Source organism: Panthera pardus, unplaced genomic scaffold (genome assembly GCF_024362965.1).
Source record: "Panthera pardus isolate Hobbes unplaced genomic scaffold, ASM2436296v1 HiC_scaffold_1, whole genome shotgun sequence".
NCBI classification, from domain to species: Eukaryota; Metazoa; Chordata; class Mammalia; order Carnivora; family Felidae; genus Panthera; species Panthera pardus.
Genome location: NW_026526654.1, coordinates 62,564,323 through 62,586,282, shown reverse-complemented (window position 1 = coordinate 62,586,282; position 21,960 = coordinate 62,564,323). Strand labels below are relative to the sequence as shown.

General features: G+C 35.6%; 1 protein-coding gene across 1 annotated transcript in view; it reads left to right on the top strand.

Moving 5' to 3' along the window:
* The window catches only part of VWA8 (von Willebrand factor A domain containing 8), a 363,559-nt gene that overhangs the window by 84,837 nt on the left and 256,762 nt on the right, over positions 1-21,960 (top strand). The window contains exons 10-12 of the mRNA XM_053899178.1: positions 5,195-5,326; positions 7,204-7,338; positions 7,431-7,508. Coding sequence (XP_053755153.1) covers positions 5,195-5,326; positions 7,204-7,338; positions 7,431-7,508 — 345 coding nt within the window. The remainder of the gene's footprint in view (positions 1-5,194; positions 5,327-7,203; positions 7,339-7,430; positions 7,509-21,960) is intronic.

The window sequence follows — 21,960 nt, the reverse complement described above, 5'->3', positions numbered from 1 at the left end:
TACACAATGGAATATTATTCAGCCATAAATAAGAATGAAATCTTGCCATTTGCAGCAACGTGGATGAAGTTAGGGAGTGTAATGCTAAGGGAAATAAGTCAGAGAAAGACATATACCATATGATTTCACTCATATGTGGAATTTAAGAAACAAAACAAATGAACAAAGGAAAAAAAAAAGACTAACCAAAAAACATACTCTTAACTATATGGCACAAACTGATGATTACCAGAGGGAGATGGGTGAAATAGGTGAAGGGGATTAAGGGCACACTGAATAATGTGTAGAATTGTTGAATCATTGTATTGTACACCTGAAACTAATATAACATTGTATGTTAACTGTACTGGAATTAAAAAAGCAAAACGAAACAACTAGTACAAATGAGTTAAAGTTATAGAATACCTTTAAGGAATTGAGTTTTTTAAAGAAAGTAGCTAGTATTGCAGTGTTTTGTTTGGCCTTTATTTTGCCCTTTATGATACAGGGGAACATAGAAAAATGATTGAAGGACTGTATTACAGACAGGAAATAATTTAAATTTCAGAGTCTAAAAAATTGAAAAAGGAATGGTATTACTTAGATAAGATTAGAAAAAGTGGTTATCTTTTCTTACCTGTGTGAAGAGCTAGTTAAGGAATAGTTAACTTCTTTTTCTAACTCCTCAGTAGATAAATAAGGGTGGGTGGGGACCTTAAATTCATTCATCTGAACCTAAAGAAAAACTTTCTTTTTGTAAGATCATTGTGATACATACAACCAGATTAGAGTGTTAAATTGTTCTCTTTAAAAATGGTGACAGTCTAGTGATTGGTATAATTTTTTTGTAATCTGTTCTAGGACAGTCCATGTGGTTCATTTGTTATTCTAAGTGTCTCTATTTTCTCAAGCTAATGTTCACAGATGGACAAAATTTTATGTATCCTCAAATGATTTTGAATTAAGAGAGGTGAAATTGAAGGCAATATTGTTGAATGGGAAAAAATATTGAATGAGGGAATAGCAATATCTATTGTAATTGCAAACCAGGAAGATACATATATATGTATAATAACTTTTCCTTGAGAAATAAATCAACCTCTCAGGTCCCTGGGTGGCTCAGTGAGTTAAGCATCTGACTCTTGATTTTGGCTCAGGTCATGATCTCACTGTGAGTTTGAGTCTCGCCTCAAGCTCTGCACTGACAGCGCGGACCCTACTTGGTATTCTTTCTCTCTCTCCTTCTCTCTCTCTCTGCCCCTCCTGTGCTCCTGTACTTTCTCTCTCTCCCTCTCTCTCTTCTCTCCCAAATACATAAGTAAACATAAACAAAAATTTTTAATTAAAAGCAATAACTTCTGACCTACATTGTCATAGAAATTCATAGATATCTGCGTATGAATTAGATATCTGTTTGAATTTTAGTCTAATCCCTTAATTAGACTATTTTAAGGAAAAGTTATTACTCACTGAAAAATGCAGTAAGCTAAAATTCAGAACACCTTTGTTTCCCAAAACAAGCAATAAAAACGGTTAAAATGTCTTTCATTCCTAAGATGGTACTTGTCGTATGATCTTGGTACTCTAAAAACATGTTTCTGTGGTCATATACCACTTCTAGCTTTTAGTTAAGGATGTCTTAAAGAAAATACTCTCACTCTGAATCTGCTCTACTTTGAGAATAGTACGCTTTTGTTACAGGATAGTGACAAGTACATTTGGTCTCCTAGTAGCATGTCTTGGCTCTCTGTTCTTCTTAGGTAGGACCAGTTGGGTCTGTCTAGTACACTTGAAAACATGGATGTGGATCTGGAGCTATTTTGATATTAGAGATAAACACTTGGGAGCTAGTAATAAATATATGGGTGTTAGTTGAATTGATCACGTAAATGAAAGAACTGAAGAGGAGTGTATATGGTGAGAAGTATTGTCTGAAGACTAAACCCTGCAAGAACCAACATTTAAGGATTGGACAGCACACAGAGAACCTTCAAATTAGAGAAAGAGTAGTCAGAGCATGGAAATGGTTTGTAGTCTGAAACTGGATGAGATTACTTAAAAAGTGAACACCAAGCAAACATATAAAAGATCCACTCCTGAAGTACCCTGATGGGCACTGGTCAGGTAATTGAAGAAGAACCTGCAGAAAAGACTGAGAAGAAGGGAACAGTAAAATAGGAGGAAAACGAATTTATTTATTTAGTTAATTTGGTGAGTAGGGTATTATTGGTGAACTTAACGGGAACAAAATGTTAGTGGAGTGGGGGGAATGTAAGCCAAAAATCAGTCAGCTGACTGGTAAATCAGAGATGAGAAAGCAGAAACAGTGATTATATACTACTTGTAAAATAAGTGTGATGGTGAGAAGCGAAAAGATAGTGTTCACTCAAGGATTATGTAGAATCAAGAAATGACTTTATTTGTTTCTTGAAATGGGAAGACAAACATCTTCATAGGAAGAGGGGATGAAATCTGTGGAATACATGGAGAATATTTATGGATACGGCCTGAGAGAGGCAGGAAAGGACATTTCCAGAGCGCCATTCTGCCTTGGTTTGGAATGATGGAAGACCATATTTTTCCACCCTGCAGCTGAGGTGATGGAATTATCATTAACCGAGATGGAGAAAGCAGACTTCCAGTGGCTTTCCACTCACTCATAATTAAAGCAGAAGTCCTTTCTACTGAGACACTGGGAAAAGAAGTGAGGATTGATGAAAATATAGAGGATTTTGAGGACTAGGGGGAAAGAATTTTGTGTGTTCATTTAACAAACCTCTGTTGACTGCCGACTGTGCCCCATGTATGATTCTAGATTCTGGAGATTTGGAGTGAGCCAAATAGATACATTATGATATTATCCTAATGGGGTTTATTTTCAAGCAAAGAATGGAGGAGTACGTGCATGAAGGCTCTGTTGTGGGTGGAGGAGGCAGCTAGATGACCAGCTGAGATAGGAATGCATTGGTTCAGAGGACCCCTAAGGAGAGTGATGTTTGTTGGCATTGGTTGCTGATTGGCACTGGAAAGAGAGCCCAGCAGAGACTGGGGGCTGCCTACTTTTTTGGTAGTTAGGAAGTATGGTACGGAGACTTTCTTTCTTAGTTCTTCAGAGCCTAGAAAAAGGTATGAGGAAAATGAATAGCTTAGAGGGACAGGACTGAGAATAGTGAGGGTGAATATGGAGGCCTTGCAGGCCAACACGTAATTAACATTTTCTTTTATTACATTATATTTCACAGTTCAAATAATGCAATCCCAAAGAAAGTATATTAAAAAAAAACCATTAGTATTGTTTAATTGAAATTCAAGAATCAACAGGAACTACTCATTAATGTAAAATGGTGAGGCAAATAAACTTTGATTTTCTACTTCTTGCTAACATATGGTCTATGAGAATTATATATGTATTTTGTTTCTTATTTACCTTTTTGGTTAACAGTTCTTTAAACTTCCCATGCCAGCAGATGGTAATTCATCTTGCAACTTGAGTTCTTTTATTTAGGGTGTTCATAGGGTCTTCTAGCCTACTAGGTTGATTCTATTGATATATTTTAGCTTGAATTATTTAAAATGACATAACCAGTTATAGCAAGAGGTTTGAGGCATTAGTATTCATTTCTGGAATATAATTGCTCTGCAGTCAATCCTGTATCAGGTTAGACTGACGTTATTATAGCTGGAGTTAAAAGCATACCTTTAAGCTAATACATTTGTTTTCTTAGAATTTAACGACTCTAGATTCTAAATTCTAAAGAACTTAATTTAATTCTAAGGCTTACTCCTTTCCTGTTGAACTTCCCTTAAAATACAGTGTAGCATTTTTTTTTGCATGAAATTAAAGTGTCAATAATTGTTATTTGTCTACAACATAGAAGCAGCTCCTACCAAATTATGTAATACTATGGGACTTTGCATGTATAAAATGCATAAAACATAAAACATATTTTTAAATGATAGCACAAAGAGACAGTTTTTCTTAGGTTTGAGGAATGGAGTAAGTGAGTGTCTTAAGTACTTAGGACACCAAAAAGACTTGAATTGGGTTCCTATGCTTAGAACATTGAGTTTGAAAATGATTTTCTTCCCCCAAATCTATTTTCTGGAGTTGTGGCATTCTGTTGAATAAGCAGCGATCTGCCCTTGCATTGAGGTTCAACTCTTTCACAATAGTGATAATGTTCTAAAACTGTGGTAGGATTTTGAGGGGTTAGTTTCTGCCTGTTTATACTGAAAATGAATTAAGCTTTTCATATTGAACATGCTGCTAATCTAGGGCATAGGATTTAATTAATTTTCTATTAGTATTCTCATTTTCCATATACTTGTTTGTGTTCTTTGTGTGCATTTTTATATAACCAGCTGGTATGAGGTGTGTAAACAAGTGTTAGAACATTGATAATTGTTCTCTATGGAGAAAGAATCAATGGTCTTAGTCTTTATACTCAGTTTGACAAGTACTGAGAACCTACACCATAGAAGGCACTGTGCCAGATACTGTGGAAATATCTGTGATTGTTGTCATATATTGTAATCAGTTAGGCTAATCACACAAGCCAACAGCAGAATGGTGTCCAGGAAGTTTGGTTTCATGAATTTCAGGCAACATCAACATCAGTTGATTTAAGAAATCAACCAAAGTAAGTTTTATTTAACTTTAACATGCTGTCGAGAGTCTCATCATCCTTTCCTGGAAACTGGAACTTTTGATCAGCAAGAAATGGAGGCTGTGAACTTCTAGCAGTTCAGGAATTAAGTGACTTCATTACTTGTCATTGAGTAAATCTTAGGAGCGATTTGCATATCACCTTTAGTAATTGGCTTAAGTAGAATGACTTTTATAAAAATAGGAAAAATTCTCATTAATTTTTTACCTCTACTTTTTAATATAGAGTTTCAGTTCTAATTAAGATGAATCTTCCAGATATCCAACATTAATACTAAAATAAAAAGTAAAGGGGCACCTGGGTGGCTCAGTCGGTTGAGCGTCCAACTTAGGGCTCAGGTCATGATCTCATGCTCGTGGGTTCACGCCCTGCATTGGGCTCTGTGCTGACAGCTAAGGGCCTGGAACCTGCTTCGGATTCTGTGTCTCTCTCTCTCTCTACCCCTCTGTTCGTGCTCTGTCTCTCTCTGTCTCAAAAATAAATAAACATTAAAAAAAATTAATACTAAAATAAAAAGTAAATTACATGATTTTCTTGTAATTTTGCAGCGCTTTGAACTCCAAGATTCAGGAAGCCCTGTGCTTCCTAAAGAGGTTGTGAGAGTGGAGAGGCTGACTGAAAGCCATTCCCCCCAAGCTTCTGTGACTGTCCGGATTGCAGAAAAAGAAGTGACCATTCAGGTAATGGATAAAGTTTATACTTTCTGAGATGTGCTTTGTTCTGCCCATTTATGATCCCCTTTTAAATCTTCTTTGGCTCTCTAGTGTCACATCTGTATATCTGTATCTGTATTTATCCATGTATCCACAGTCATGTATGTTTGTAAACTGGAAAAGTTCAGGAGAAACATAAGCGTAGTTTCTCATAAAAAACTAAAGTTGATCTCTGGGAAAATCAAATGAAGTCCCGAATAAAGTATTTTGTATTCTGAGTCCTTGATAAGAAATAGTGTTTTCAAACATATTTTAGCGGCTGTGGAACACTCTTTTCAAATAAAATCTTTCGTAACTACATGCAACAGTTAAAAGAGGAGCTGTTCTGGTTGGAGAGGTTTTAGAAAAGGGAAGGATATTTGGTCACAGGGCTCTATATGCTTGCTCTGCCTCCCTTTCTTCCAACCCTTTGAGAGCCCTGAGAACCCCTAGAGGGGATGGGAAACTATCACAAGGAAACACAGCTTGAAAAACACAGACTTAAATGAATTGTAAGTGAATGTGGGGAAGAAGAAGGCTTGCCTTCTTATGTGCCACAGCGCACTTTAATTATATAGACTTTTTATGTGCTCTAATGTGATATTATTAATACTTATTAATTAATGTTGCTGCATTTATTCATTTATCAAGCTGAACATTGATTAATGTCTACTCTGAGCCAGGCTCTGTATTAAAAATTATTAGTGTCTACTGTGTATTAGTCACTATATTTGTCTCTTGACAAATATATAATACCATAAATACATTATGCCATTAAATCCTCCAATAATCCTGGAGGCAAGTTTTATGATCTGCATTTTATAGATTGGAAAACAGATGTAAAGAGGATAATCAGTTCATTCATGGTTGCTAGCTAAGAAATGTCACAGATAAGACTTCTAGACAGGATCACTTTCCACTACACTCTTCTGTCTACTTCAGATGAATGACCTCATTAAGCTGATGGTCTAAATAGAGGCAGATAAGTAAGGACTGCATTGGAATGGCTGTGGGGATATAGAATGAGCTGTCTTCAAGTATGACATAGGAGTTTTCCAGTAGCTCAGGAGTGGAAAGGTGATAGGACACTTCAGCACACTTCAGACATGTCCAAAGGCATGAAATGGGAGCAAGCTTTCATTGTTTGCTTCTTTTTTGGTGATGGCTTTCTGACTTCATTGCCTCCAGTCCTTCCGGTCAGCCTTCTATGTTACCACTATGATGATCTTTCTTAAATGCAAATCTAATCTTGTCACTTCCAAACTTATAATTCTGTAGGGTTCCTGTTATGATGGGCCCCGAGTCCTCTGCAGAACATGGAAATCTCCTAGTGGAGTCCCCAGGAGACAAATGAGGAGGAGATAGAAAATAAAAGAAGCAGGTGTGAAGGATGAGAGGAGAGATTTTAAGACCAGATACTTCCGAGTTGTAAACTAAGAGTGGAAAAGGATTTGTAGACATGGATTTTAGAAATCAGGACATCATTGGTGACTTTGGAGAGTCCCAGTAGACTGACTTGAAATTCTGTACTGAGCACTGGAACTTGGACAAAAAACTTCATTCTCAAGTAGTGACATTGTTATTATAAGTTATAAATAACCCCCAAATGACATGATTATTATGAAAATGTCTGACAGCACAGGGCTTTAATTTTAGAGGGATGATTGATTTGGAGGGTTGATGATAATGATAATCAGATCTGTGAATAAGAAAATAGTTGCTGCTCTATTGAAATATCAAAAACAGTACAGAATTGAATTGAGCAAGGGATTATTAGGGGCTTCTAAATGGCAGTTATGTTCTTTCATTTACTAATGTTTTGAGAAACACATATGCATATTATATTTACTTCTCTTTAATTATAGGTGCCAGCTGGGACCAGGCCAATAAGTCAACCTTGTGCATCAGAGCGTTTTGTACAGACTTTAAGCCATAAACAACTACTGGCTGAGATGATGCAGTCACACATGGTTAAGGACATATGTTTAATTGGAGGAAAAGTAAGAATAGCAGCAGTCTCACTGCGGATTTCTGTTTCCCAACTTTTGGTTGTTTTGACTTCTCCCTTGAATGATTGTGTTTCCATTTGTAGGGTTGTGGAAAAACGGTCATTGCTAAGAACTTTGCAGATAACTTAGGATACAACATAGAACCCATCATGCTCTATCAGGTATGATGTTCATTTTTAGTACTTGGACTATAAACATATATATTTAGACCATCAGTAGAAGTTATGGATATTCTTCCTTGAGTTATGTATGACCTGTTAATTTTGGTCTACATAAATAACTGAAATAAAAATCAAATTGGAGTACAATTGTAATTACTTGCAACTTTTGAAAGTGCATTTTAGACTGTTGAATGTGCACACCATATCAGCACCTGTGTCTGTTTTTCAAGAGAGATTCAATTTACCTGCATGTGCGCACATACACAGACTGCATTTAGTAGTAATTTGGAAATCGAAATAAAATGGGTTTTAGCAGCAATGGGAGATAAGTAGGTATTCACTGAATAGAGTATTTTCTTATTGTGGAAAAATACACACAACATGAAATTTGCCATTTTAACTGTTTCTAAGTGTACAACTCACTGGCTTTAAGTATATTCACAATGTTGTGTAGCCATCACTACTATCTATTTCCAGAACTTTTTTGTTTCCTTCCTGCATCTCTTGTTCCCTTTGACCCATTTTGTCCATCGCCCTCCCTCCTCCCCTCTGGCAACCACCAGTTTGCTCTCTGTATTTATAGGTCTGTCTTGGCTTTTTGTTTGTTTTGTTTTTTAGATTCCACATATAAATGAGTTCATATGGTATTTGTCTTTCTTTGTCTGACTTATTTTTAGAACATTTTGTATTCCAGATAGAAACTCTATATTCATTAAATGATAACTTCCCATCCCCCACCCCAGACTCTGGTAACCTCTATGGTACTTTCTGTCCCTATGAATTTGCCTATTCTAGGTACATCATTTAAGTAGAACCAAGCACTTTTTTGTCATTTTGTCTCTATTTTACCTGGCATGATGTTTTCAAGGTTCATTCATGTTATAGCATCTATCAGAATTCCATTTCTTTTTATGGCTCAATAATATTCTGTTGTATGGATATACCGGCTTTTGTTTATCCAAATATTGGTGAACACACAGTTGTTTCTAGCTTTTGATTTTTGTGAATAATGTGACTATAAACATTGGTATATAAGTATCTGTTTGAGTCCCTACTTTCAACTCTTATTATATATATACCTAGAAGTGATGTTACTGAACCATATTATATTTCTATTTTAACTTTTTTGAGGAACTGCTATACTGCTTTCTGTAGCAGTGACACCAATTTACATTCCCACCAGCAGTGTGTGAAGTCGTAACTCATTGTAGTTTTGATCTGCATTTCCCTAATGACTAATGAAATTGAGCATCTTCTCATGTACTTATTGACCATTTGTATGTCTTATTTGGAGAAAAGCCTATTCAAGTTCCTTGCTTGTGTTTCAATTGGGTTGTCTTTTTGTTGTTTAGTTGTAGGAGTTCTTCATATATTCTGGATATTAACCCATTTTCTGTTATGATTTACACATGTTTTTTTCCCCTTTCTGTAGGTTGTCTTTTCACTCTCTTTATACTATCTGTTGATGCACAAAAGTTTTAAATTTTGATGAAGTCTAATTTATCTTTTTGTTATTGTTGCCTATGCTTTTGGTGTTATATACAGTAAATCATTGCTAGGTCCAATATCATGAACTTTCTCTGTTTTATCCTAAGAGTGTTAATAGTTTTAGATCTCACATTTAGGTCTTTGATCTGTTTTGAATTAATCTTTGTATACAGAGAAAAGTAAGGGTCCAACTTTAAATCATTTACATGTGGATAGCCAGTTTTCCCAGCACCATTTGTTGAAAAGACAGTCTTTTCTTCATAGGATGGTCTTAGCGTCCTTGTCAAAAACCAGTTCACTATATATGTGAGGGTTTATTCTGAGCTCTCTCTTCTATTTCATTGCTCTGTCTGTCCTTATGTCATTCTCACACTGTTTGGATTTCTATAGCTTTATAGTAAGTTTTGAAATAAGGAAGTGTGAGACCTCCAACTTTGTTTTCTTTTCCAGGGTTGTTTTGGATATTCAGCATCCCTTGGGTTTCTATATGAATCTTAGGATAGGTTTTTCTATTTATGAAAAAAAAATGCTATTGAGATTTTTATAGGAATTTCACAGAATATATAGATCACTTTGGGTAATATTGTCATCTTAATATTTAAGTCTTTCAATCTGTGAACATGAATGTCTTCTCATATATTTGTCTTCAATAATTTCTTTCAGCAATAATTTCTTTTATAGTTTTCAGTGTACAAGTCTTTTATCTTCTTGGTTAAATTTATTCCTAAGTATTTTTGAATAGATTGTTTTTGTGAATGTCCATGTTGTATATGGTATGATTAAAAATCAAACTTACAGCTGGTGTTTTTACACAGTAAATTTTTCTCTCGTGTATTTGTTTGTAATGATCACTCCTAAGACATTTTCATACTGCGTAATTTATCGATTCTATATGTTAGTCTTTGATTATAGTATCTTTTTACTTACGGCAGAGTTTCCATTTTTATTTTTGAACAGTTTGGGGAGTGGATGTGATATTATTTACTTACATTTTAGATTGTAGTTTGCCTTTTTAGTTTATTTTTTAGTTAACTTTGTTATTATTACTGACACTAAATATACTTATGTTAAAATGTTTTTATTTTTGAAAAATGATGTTTAAACTAGTTACTTATTATGACTTTGGATTATAGAAAATGTTAACAGCTCATACTTTAAATGATTCTGTTGAGAAGATTCCTTTCAATGCTGCTTTAAGGTACTTTGTGTCTATTGGTTAAATTGGCCAGAGTTTACATAAAATCTGTGAAGAAGCATATGATTTATGAAATCACTAAGAAAAATTCAGGTGAAGAGATTAAACTAGTAGTGATATCCTTGGTCTTTAGATATACACGTGTAGGGAAAAGAATGAATTTCTACACTCTATAGAAGGTGGCAAGTCTTGGAGCTCACTGAAAATATATTTTGAAATGAGTTTTTATGATTTGATTCTAGGTCTACTGGCTTTTTAAAGACAGTTAAGGAAATTGAGAGAGAGTATATCTTAAACTTAATTTATGGCAGATGCCATGAAGAACACCCTCCCCTCTTATGAATCAGTCCTCTTGGTGTCTTTGTCAGAGATCAGAAGGCAGATGGTTAACTCAGTATGCTACTTCATCTGTCTATATCCTTCCGTTAGCTCGTTAGAAGTGATCTGAGGATGATATTTTATCATCTCACCAACCTGTTAATTATCAACTTTTTAATTTCCAATGAAAATACTTTTCTACCAAGTAATTGGGAGGGGGGGGAACACCCAAATCATCGATATATTTGTAAAATAAGTTAAATTGTACTATAAATATCTTATATTCCATCTATAGATTAAGGATAAATACAAGCACAGTGTATTTCCCAAGTGCCACTACTTCGAATCATATGGAGAAGAACTTTTGAGGACAATATTTCTTTTCTTTGTGACTCTAACTTAATTTGTTAATAGTATTATTTCTAGAATTATACACATGATTATTTTCTTCATGTTAAAATAAAAACACTCATTCTAATGAAAGCTGGAACTAATTTATGCCTCATCAATTTTTCCACACAATACGGTTTCAGGTTTTTGTAGTCACTTTATGGTGATTTGGTAGTGGTAAATCATCCTAAAATTATATGTTTGAGCTGTGTGAAAATTATGGTCACCTCATTCTGCCCTTCATTAAAAGAAGAACCAAACAAGAGAGTATGTATGTATCCATCATCAGATCTCAGCTCCACTGGAAAAGTACCCAAAGTATCCTGCCATTGAGAATGTTATCTGTACATTTGAAAGCATTAGTTTAAGAGGCTGAGAACAGACTTCTTATATATTATTGGAGAATGACAGCAAATTAACAAAAATACTATTTTAATGTGGTTTTTTTACTCTGTTGTTAAATTTGTTGATTTATGGATAAACAAAGGTAGGAAGATGCTACCATTGAGGATTGGGAAAACTGGCACAGAGATAAGCAAATAAACCACATATTCTGAAACTCCTTTTCCAATTTTGCTTTTCTGCTCATTAGTCTTTATAGGAATATCTAGAAGAAAAGTGATTTTTGAAAGCATAGACTTCAGAAAGGGATAGAGAAGTGTAAAAATGTAGGTGAGTTTGTTTCTGTCTGTCTGCATGAACTGGATCAAAGAATCAATAGATACTGTATTGACATTTGCAGATTTTTTAAACTGTTAATCAGTTGGTTTTCATGATAGAAACCAAGCCCCTGAGATCAAATATAAGACTCTTTGTTCATACTTTCATATTTATTAGTAGAGCTCATTGAGCTCTCTGGGACAGAGGAACTAATTTAATAGAATTCAAGACAGGTTTGGGTTTTATAATAATACAGTCCATATTAATGAAAAATATGGAAAAAATTCTGGAAGTTTGACCCAACATAGAGAATTTAGTGGGAATAAGTAACCCAACATCTGTTTTCCTAGAAGATGTGGAGATTTCCCTGTTATTTGTACATGTATAAAGCTACACTTAATCTGTGGGTTTTGCTTTATTTTTAGACTTGACTATTTTTAGAACTGGATTTCATATGAAGAAAAAGAAAAACAGAGCCTTAACACAGATTTGTGGCAGTACATAAAGTAAGTTTTATAATAGGTTATAAAAATCTTAAATCACTTGGCTCAAGTGTTAGGTCAGATTCTTTTAACTGGTTATTCTTTTTTTAGTGTTGAAGCCAGTGATTTCATAGTGTCAAAGAAATCCAAGTTATTATTCTTTTCCTTCACAACCAGATAAGGGCATGTTTCCAGATTTCTTTCCACATCATCATAAACAGCATCAGATCTGAGATATCTTTCTTTTGTTAAAGTACTATTTGTATAAAAGCCAAGTCAGCTCCAATAAGAAATTTAAGCACAAATAAGTTCATGGGACCTGTAATGAAAATAATCACTATCTAAAACAGATCTTAGAATCATTTTGATTTTTCAGTTAAGTTTTTCTTCCTAGAGCTAAACTCAAACCAAATTCTCTTCTCTATCTTTAATCTACAATTTCTACTTCTTCCTGTTCATCCAGATACAGAAGTATCTTTATTTCTTTCATTCTCTCTCCTTTGTTTTCATTGCTGTGTGTCTTGGATTTATTTACTTGCTTCTTGTCTTTGCCTTGACTTTGTACTTTTCTCTCATCAAGATTGTAAGATAGCTGTATTTATTTAAATGGTTAATGTTCAACCTTGGAGGCTGACTTTCTGCATGATTCTGTGTAACTCATCTTGTTTTCTTGATTTCTTATTTTGCTGCAATCTGTGATCCTTCCTGTCTTCTTTATATTTTTTTCTTTCCCCACATAGACTAACCTTCATAAAGCTAAGAATTTAAGTAGTTTGCTACACTCTAAGAATTTACTTACCTCAGCTCCTTTAAATTTCTTACATTATAAAAGTTATTTTCAAACAACAATGTATGTCATCATCATCAAAATTGTTGACTTGAGCAATCCTTTTCAAGTCCCAGGCTCACCAAGGCTCCTGTCTCATGTGTTTTTCAGTTTCTCCTTGATAATGAGGTTGTCTTGTCTCCTACCTCCTTTGTGTAGAATGTGCTTTAAAATTTATTGTAGTTCATCAAAGTTTAAAATTTAGTGCAATTATAAAATTTTAATTTTTTTTAGTGTTTTATTTATTTTTGAGACAGAGACAGAGGATGAGCAGGGGAGGGGCAGAGAGACAGCAAGACACAGTATCCGAAGCAGGCTCCAGGATCCGAGCTGTCAGCACAGAGCCCAACACCAGGCCCGAACCCACAAACCATAAGATCATGACCTGAGCCGAAGTCAGACGCTTAACCGACTGAGCCACCCAGGCGCCCCAATGCAATTATAAAATTTTAAAAGTTAGTAGAATAAAACGTCCCTTCTAATTTGAAGGGACATTTTTATTAAATATGATTTCATATTTCTTGCCTATAATATCAGAGTCATGCTAGGAGGACCAGTAACCATAATGTTCTTTGTCATAATTTCATAGATAAGTTATAGTGCATAATGTTATTTATAATTATAAGATTATAAATATTATACATTGTATAATTGTATGGAATAGTTACCTCAGTAGATTTCATCAGGGTGCTACTAAGCATGTGACAATTGCACACATAGGGAATTTTGCAAATTAAATTGTAAAGCCACAAACTACAACCTCATTCCAAGTTGCTTCACAAATATACTTTATTAGAACCAAGAGAGTATAGATAACTCTCTGTAATGTATCACCATTATTGGAAAAGGTTATTCAAGTTTATACTCAACTAATTTTAAAATCATCATTGTGATTATTGCCTATGCATACTAACACTATTACATTTCTTCATTTTAAATATTAATAATGAAATGAGTGCAACTCATATATATCAAAATCATTTGTAGGCATCTGGCATAATTTTTTTCCTTACCACATTTTTAAATTTTTCACATAGTGCCTGTGCTTGATTTTTATGTAAAAATGCCACAAGCTTTGTTATCCATATTTTGCAGCTTAAAATGAGAAGTGATATCATCTCTAATTATTTGGATGCACGCTTCACACTTCAAATACATGGGAAAGCTAGTTGTTTCATGTAGAAGTTATATAAAGAAGCAGTTTTATAGAGTGTAGCTAATTACTTAAATAAAAGCCAGTGTCATGTCACTTCAACAAGAAAAAATATTGGGGCTCCTGGGTGGCTCAGTCAGTTAAGTGTCCAACTCTTGACTTCAGCTCAGATCATGATCTCACAGTTTATGAAATCGAGCCCTGCATCGGGCTGTGTCCTGACAGGGCAGCTTCTGTCCTGGGATTCTGTCTCCCTCTCTCTCTGCCCCTCCCCTACTCACTCTCGTTGTCTCTCTCTCAAAAATAAATAAACTTGAAAAGAAAAAAATAGGAGGGGCACCTGGGTGGTTCAGTCGGTTAAGCCTCCGACTTCAGCTCAGGTCACGATCTCGCGGTCCGTGAGTTCGAGCCCCGCGTCGGGCTCTGGGCTGATGGCTCAGAGCCTGGGGCCTGCTTCCGATTCTGTGTCTCCCTCTCTCTCTGCCCCTCCCCCGTTCATGCTCTGTCTCTCTCTGTCTCAAAAATAAATAAATGTTAAAAAAAAAAAATTAAAAAAAAATAGGAAAAAATACCCAACAAATACATAATTTAAACAATAGGTTGAATTGGAAGATGCGGGGATTATAACATGAGGATTTTGTGAACATTTATAAAAAGAAATCTGTGGCTATTATTTAGAACTGAATATATACTCTTTCCTTTTGGGAGATTTAATTCAGGATCTATTTAGAAAACAACTCATTTCTTGGGCGCCTGGGCGGCTCAGTTGGTTAAGCGTCCAACTTGGGCTCAGGTCGTAATCTCACGGTTCATGAGTTCGAGCCCCGCATCTGAGCTGTCAGCACAGAGCCTAGAGCCTGCTTTGGATTCTGTGTCTCCTTCTCTCTCTCTGCCCCTCCCCTGCTCATGCTGATGCTCTGTCTCTTTCAAAAATGAATAAACTTAAAAATAAATAAATTTAAAAAAAGAAAGAAAGAAAACAACTAATTTCTTTCCTCCAGTTAGTTTGAATAGAGTATTTATGCACATTCTGTTATTGTCTTCCTTTTCGTTTTATGGACAATTAAGTTTTGTTTTGTTTTGTTTTGAATGAGAACCATACAAATGGCTGACAATACTCTATAACAGGGTTGATGAACTTTTTTTAAAGGGCTGGATCATAAATATTTTGGTCTTTGTGGACCATGTGGACCTTGTTGAAACAATATGATTCTACTATTGTAGTGGAATAGCAGACGTTGGCAATATGTGAATGAATGAGTGTGGCTGTGATCCACCTTATCACATTTTTTTTGTGTTTATTTTGAGAGAGAGAGAGAGAGAGAGCGAGCGAGAGCGCTTGCACAAATGTGTGCAAGCTGGGGAGGGACAGAGAGAGAAGGAAAAAGAGAATCCCAAGCAGGCCCTTAACATCAGTGAGCCCAATGTGGAGCTCGATACCATGAACCCTGAGATCATGAGCTGAGCCTAAATCAGGAGTCTGACACTCAACCAACTGTTTTTTCTTTCTTTCTTTCTTTCTTTCTTTCTTTCTTTCTTTCTTTCTTTCTTTCTTTCTTTCTTTCTTTTATTGAGGTATAATTCACGTGTAGTAAAATTCAGTCCATTTTGACAGATACATTCGGTTGTATAACGACTACCCCAACTGAGGTAATAGGACATTTCCATCAGCTCAGAAAATTCCCTTGTGCCTCTTTGTAGTCACCCCCTCCCTGCCACCTGGCAACCACTGATCTGTTTTCTATCCCTATTTTGCCTTTTCCTGAATGGTGTATAAATGGATTTAAATAGCCTTTTGAGTCTGGTTTCTTTCACTTACATAATGCATTTGAGATTCATCCACACTGTTGTATGTATCAGTAGTTTGTTCTTTTTAATTGCTGAGAACCTTAACATATTTTTATTGGTGTTTATGTGACTACTTCTCTATGTTCCTGCTACAGTAGCTTTACTTCTGGAGTTCAGCCCTTTTCACCTCACTTATCAAGCCTCCTAGGCTTTCCACCTGTTTCCAGCCTGGGTTTTTCCCAATCCATCCTTCCAGCTCTGAATTTTGTTTTTTCTATTTTCCCCCTGCTTTTAGCCTTTGAATCGCTTTGTGTAGTTTGTAAGATAATATTCAAATTCTGTTGCTTAGCACAGTGCTTTTTTTTTGTTTGGTGTCCCCCCCAGGCCTCTCTTAGCCAGGTTCGAGGCTTCAACCCATACAGCTAACATTCACCTTTGAACTCCAGTCATAAAGAATGATTTGTGGTCTCCTCAGCATGACTTGATGTGTTAGGCAGCCATGCTTTCTTGCACCATTCATGCTCTATGAACCTCCTTCTCCTGAGGACCAGTTGGCTTGCTCTTCAAAACTTAGCTCCTAGGGTGCCTGGGTGGCTTAGTCGGTTAAGGGTCCAACTTTGACTCAGGTCATGACCTCATGGTTTGTGAATTTGAGCCCTGCGCCAGGCCAGGCACGGTGCTGACAGCTCAGAGCTTAGAGCCTGCTTTGGATTCTGTGTCTCCCTCTTTCTTTGCCCCTCCCCTGCTTGCTCGTTTTCTCTCTCTCTCTCAAAAACATTAAAAAAAAAAAAACAAAAGAAAAAAAAAGCCTTAGCTCCACTGCTACCATCTCTGTGTTTTCTGTTAAGTCCCCAGTTTGATTTATATGTACTCCTTTGTTTCAATGGCCCTTAAATGTCCTTTTGGATAGCACTTATGGCTCTGTCCTGTGATAATGACTGTATTTCATTAAGTCCAATGTGCCATCAATTATAAGACATGCCATTATTTTGTGTTCCAATAAGAAAGTAGTGCAGCAAATTAAGTTATGACATAAGACTATCAGTTAGCAGTTTTATTTTATTCTTAATGAAAGAACTCTTTCAGATTTAATTTAGATTATCTATCTCTTGTGCATGCAGAAAAAAGAAAATACAACTGGGATGAATGGTTGAAGCATTTCTAAAACTTCTTTACCTTCAGAGTATGACTTTTTTTGGTTCAGCTGTAGATGTTCATGTCACTTCACATACTATTGTCTGCATCCTGTGTGCTTTGTCAACAACAGACATTTCCAGGATATTCTTCCAAGCTACTGATAGCCATTTAGGTTTCAATACTGGTACTTTCTTGATTTTAACAGAAGGTGTTGACAGAAATGTTTTAAGGCAATAGCTGCGATTCCTTTTCCCAAGTGGTCTTTAATTTGTTGACTAAACCATAAATGGTTTATAGTTATCCCTTTTTGCTACAGAGAGATATACAAAGCCAGGTTCAGACATGGTCAGAGAATAATTAGCTGGCCAGCAGTTGTAAGATTCTGTCCACTGAAGGTGCATCCTGATTTCAGAGATGTAAAATGTATTTTGGAATTGATGGAATTTAGCTGTTTGTCTCTCCCATCCTTTGTAAACTCCTTGGAGGCAGGGACAATGTGCTGTTTAACTCTCTGTTCCCTTAATGGGCACATAGTAGATGTTGGGATGAAAAAGTGAAGCTTGCAAATTCTGTGTCCTCTATGAATTTTGTAACAAATTGTAAACTGAGGGAAGTTGCTCTTTCCTTTTCATAGTGATCGTCCTCATACTTCATTTGTATTTGCCTATTATTAATGCCCTCATATGGACATACCAGAGTTTATCTAACCAGTCTCCTAAATATTAGTTTTATCCCCAACATTTTATAATTACACACGAAGTTGCAATGAATAACCTTGTGCATACGTGTTTTTATATTGTTAGAAGTATATCTTCAGGATTAATTCCTAGAAGTGGGACTGTGAGGTTACTAGGTAAATGCATATGTAGTTTTGATAGAAATTGCCAAATTTTCTTCTATAAAGATTATATTATTTTGCATTCCCATCAACAATGTCAACAGACAGGGCTACCAAGCTTTTTAATGTTTTCCAATTTGATACTTAGAAATGGTATCTAAAGAGTAGTTTTAATTTGCATTTCTTATATTGTGAGAGAATTGAAAATTTTTTCTATTTTGAAGGGTCATTATATCATTATATCATGTCTTTTCTTACTGAATTATCTACTCACTTTTTTTGCCTGCTTTCCTGTTGAGTTTTTGGCCTTTTTTCCCATCAGTTTTTGAGTTTATGATGTATTAGCCATTTTGCTTTTGTCTCTGATATATGCCGCACGTATTTTCTCTCAGTTTGTCAGTTGTCCTTTGGTTGTGTGTATGAATAAATTATTTTGTGCCCCAAAAAATTTTAAAAAAGATTGTTTTGTAGTTAAATTTATTAATATCTTGTCTTATTATGTCTAGATTTTGAGTCATGGTTAGAAAGTCTTTCCTTATACCCAGGTTATGGAGGAATTCGCCTGTGCCTTTCCTTTTTCAGCTTCTAGATTGAACTCTCTCCAGTCCTTGCCCAGAGCCCTTATGTTTCAGAACCAGCAAGGGAGCACTGAGTGATCATGCTGCCCTCTCTCTGACCACAGCTGGGAAAGGTCCTGCAGCTTTATAACTCATGTTATAAAATTGGGCCCACATGGGTAATCCAAGATAATCTCCCCTTCTCAAGGTCCTTAATGTAGTCAAATCTGCAAAGTTCCTTTTGTCATGCAAAGTAATGTATTCACAGGCTCCTGGACATCTTTGTTTGGGGGCATTATTCTGCCTACCACACTGACCATTTTAGAAGATCATGTCACTGAAAGCATTGCCATTCATGGTATTTGAGTTACAAATATAGCACACCTGCATCAGCCTATACTGTTTTCATATCCATAGTGGTTCTATATCTGTAGCTATAGACATCTGACTTCATCATTATGTGTTTTGGTGTAGTTGTGCCCATATATCTGTTTGAAGTTATGTACTACTTTATAACAAGTTACTTTCTCCATACTGAAGTTTAGGCATTATCCAATGTTTTTATTTGAAATTAGGTGTATAAGTACATTGTATTACCTATGATTTTTTCAGGCTTATAAAGCAAATGTTACAAAGTATTGTTTATAAAATAGGGGTATTGAGCCCAGCAGAACTGAGAACCGGTGGGCTAGACCACAGCACAGTGTTTGGCATGAAGAAGATACTCAGTTAAATATGCACCATCTTTGAGGCTTGGGAAATCTAAAAATATTTTAAGTAGAATGACTTTTATTTTTATGCATGTCAGGGATAGGTGTGATTCTTCAGACATTGTTCTCATTCTCATAAAAACATTTCAGAGCTTCTCTATTTATAGCATTCTGTAATATAGAAAAAGGGGGATTATTTAGATCGACTTCTGATTTCTGAGAATAAGTTCTTATAGGATAAAGCAGGAGACTCTATTCTGAGACAAACTCATTTTGGTTCTAGAGTTATAAGTTTCTATGTATTTCCAATGTTTTTCCAAGATAAAGTTTTGTGATAATTTAATAATCTCTTTTTGCAGCCTCTTTGAAGTGGTCAAAGTTATTTACCAAAAGTTAACTGACTAGTTACTCTAAAATATGCCAGTGAAGTGGAATTTCCTGACTTTCAAAATTAAGGATGAGAAAGGTTAAGTGCCAGAGTTTATACCTCAAATTAGCCAAAGCTTGTACAATGGTTTCTAGCTTATTAATTTTCAAGCCATTTTTTTTTTTTTGCCTGCTAGATTGTACATCTTTAAAAACAATAAGCAGCAGACAATGAGGCTCACTCTGAGATAACAGGGAACTGGGCTGAGGCCCTGCACAACCATCTGTTTTTATTTGGAATGCTTTCTTTCACATTAGCCTCATTTGCTTTAGCATGCTAGCATTCTTGTCACATCAGTTTGGTTTTCAGTATTGGTCTGTTTTTCCACTTGCCAGCTTTTTAAAAACAACATAATGGAATGGAGGAATTTCAAAAAATTAATGGTTGTCTTCAACTGACAGAAGTCCATCTCAAGAGTGTGTTATTTTTATAACTGAAACCTTATAAAATGTACCTTAGGCTCTCATTTTGACAGAGACAGAGTCAAAAGTTGAGGGCAGTGACGCTTACAGTGTTTTACCTTAAGCTCGCAACTAGAACTACTTGGACTGTGTAGATGACAGGATGCAGCACAAAGTTAATGTGTTGAAAAGGCTGGATATTTGCTGGCTTAACTCATAATCTTTTAAACTTGTATACTGCAAAAAGGCAAAGTGTGCCTTAATGTTTAACTGGGCAATTATAAAGGTTCATCTTGAAGAACTGCTTTTGTTACACAAATTTTCCACTTAAAAGACAATAGATTTTATATATATTTTTTTTAAGTATCCAAATTTGATATTCAGATCTTTTATAATTTTTTAAAACTCTGCACTGGACTCCTTTTTTTAATTGAAACCATGTACTTCTTAAATAATGGACAAAATCTTTTGTGTTATCTTAACAAATTTAGTTATCATGAGGTATTTATTAGATTTCTAAAAACGCACTAAGGAGGCCTTTGGGCATGTGCATAAAAATAAACATTACAATAAAATCAAATCCATTAGCCCAAGGAAGAAAACAAGTGACCAAGGAATCCTACCAAATAAGGAACTTTAGTCTGAAAGGTATTTCATTTACCATCATTGGTGATCCAAAAACATGAGATCCGTAAACTTGAAGAGGGAAGGAATCTCAAATTTGGGGATTCTCTGTGGAATGGCTCCAAATTTAAGGACACTGTGTAATAAAATCCGGTACTATTGGTAAGAACACATTGTTATACTTGACCCTCTGTGTTAGCCAGTACTTTGGTTTTAAATGTACTTTACAGTAATTTTGACTAGGGTCTTGAGGTAATCTTTTTTTTTTCTTTTTCTTTTTTTTTTATTTGAGTATAATTGACACACAATGTTATATTAGTTTCAGGTGTACAACATAGTAACTCAACTTCTCTATGTGTTATGCGGTGTTCAACACAACATGTAGCAACCTCTATCACCGTACAACGCTAGTACAATATCATTGGCTATATTCCCTGTGCTTTGCCTTTTATTCTTGTCACTTATACTTTCCATAACTGGAAGCCTGTATTTCCTGCTCTCATTCATGCATTTTGCCTATCCTCCCTACCCGCCTGACAAGCATCAGTTTGTTCTCTGTATACATAGGTCTAATTCTGCATTTTGCGGGTTTGATTTGACATATGAATGAGATTATAAGGTATTTATCTTTATCAGTCTGACTTATTTCACTTAGCATAATACCACCTAGCTCCATTCATGTAATAGCAGGTGGCAAAAATCTCACCCTTCTTTATGGCTGTGTAATAGTCTATTGTGAGCGTGTATGTGTGTGTGCATGCACACCACATCTTCTTTATCCATACATCTCTTTACTGATGGATACAGTTTGCTTCGATTTCTTGGCAACTGTAAATTATTGGCAATTGTAAATACCACAGTAAATGGAGGGATGCATAGATCTTTTTAAAATAAGGTTATTTAGAGAGAGAGAGTGCAAGCAGGGGAGGGGCAGAGAGAGAGGGAGAGAGAGGATCTCAAGAGGCTCCGTGCTGCCAGCACAGAGCCCAGCACAGGACTCAAACTCACAAGCAATGAGATCATGCCCTGAGTCAAAACCAAGAGTTGGATGCTCAATTGACTGTGCCACTCAGGTGCCCCACATATATCTTTTTGAATTGGTGTTTTCATTTTCTGTGGGTAAATACCCAGTAGTGGAATTATTGGATTGTATGGTATTTCTATTTTTAATTTTTTGAGGCACCTCTCTACTGTTTCCTACAGTGGCTGTACCAATTTCCCACATTTCTGCCAATAGTGCATGAGGGTTTCTTCTTCTCCATATCCTCACCGATGCTCGTTATTTCTCGTCTTTTTTATTTTAGCCCTTCTGACAGTTATAAGGTGACATCTCCTTGTGGTTTTGATTTGTATTTCCCTGATGAGTGATGTTGAGTATCTTTTCATGTGTCTGCCATCTGTATGTCTTCTTGAAAAAATATCTGTTTGGGTCCTCTGCCCATTTTTTACTCAGATTAT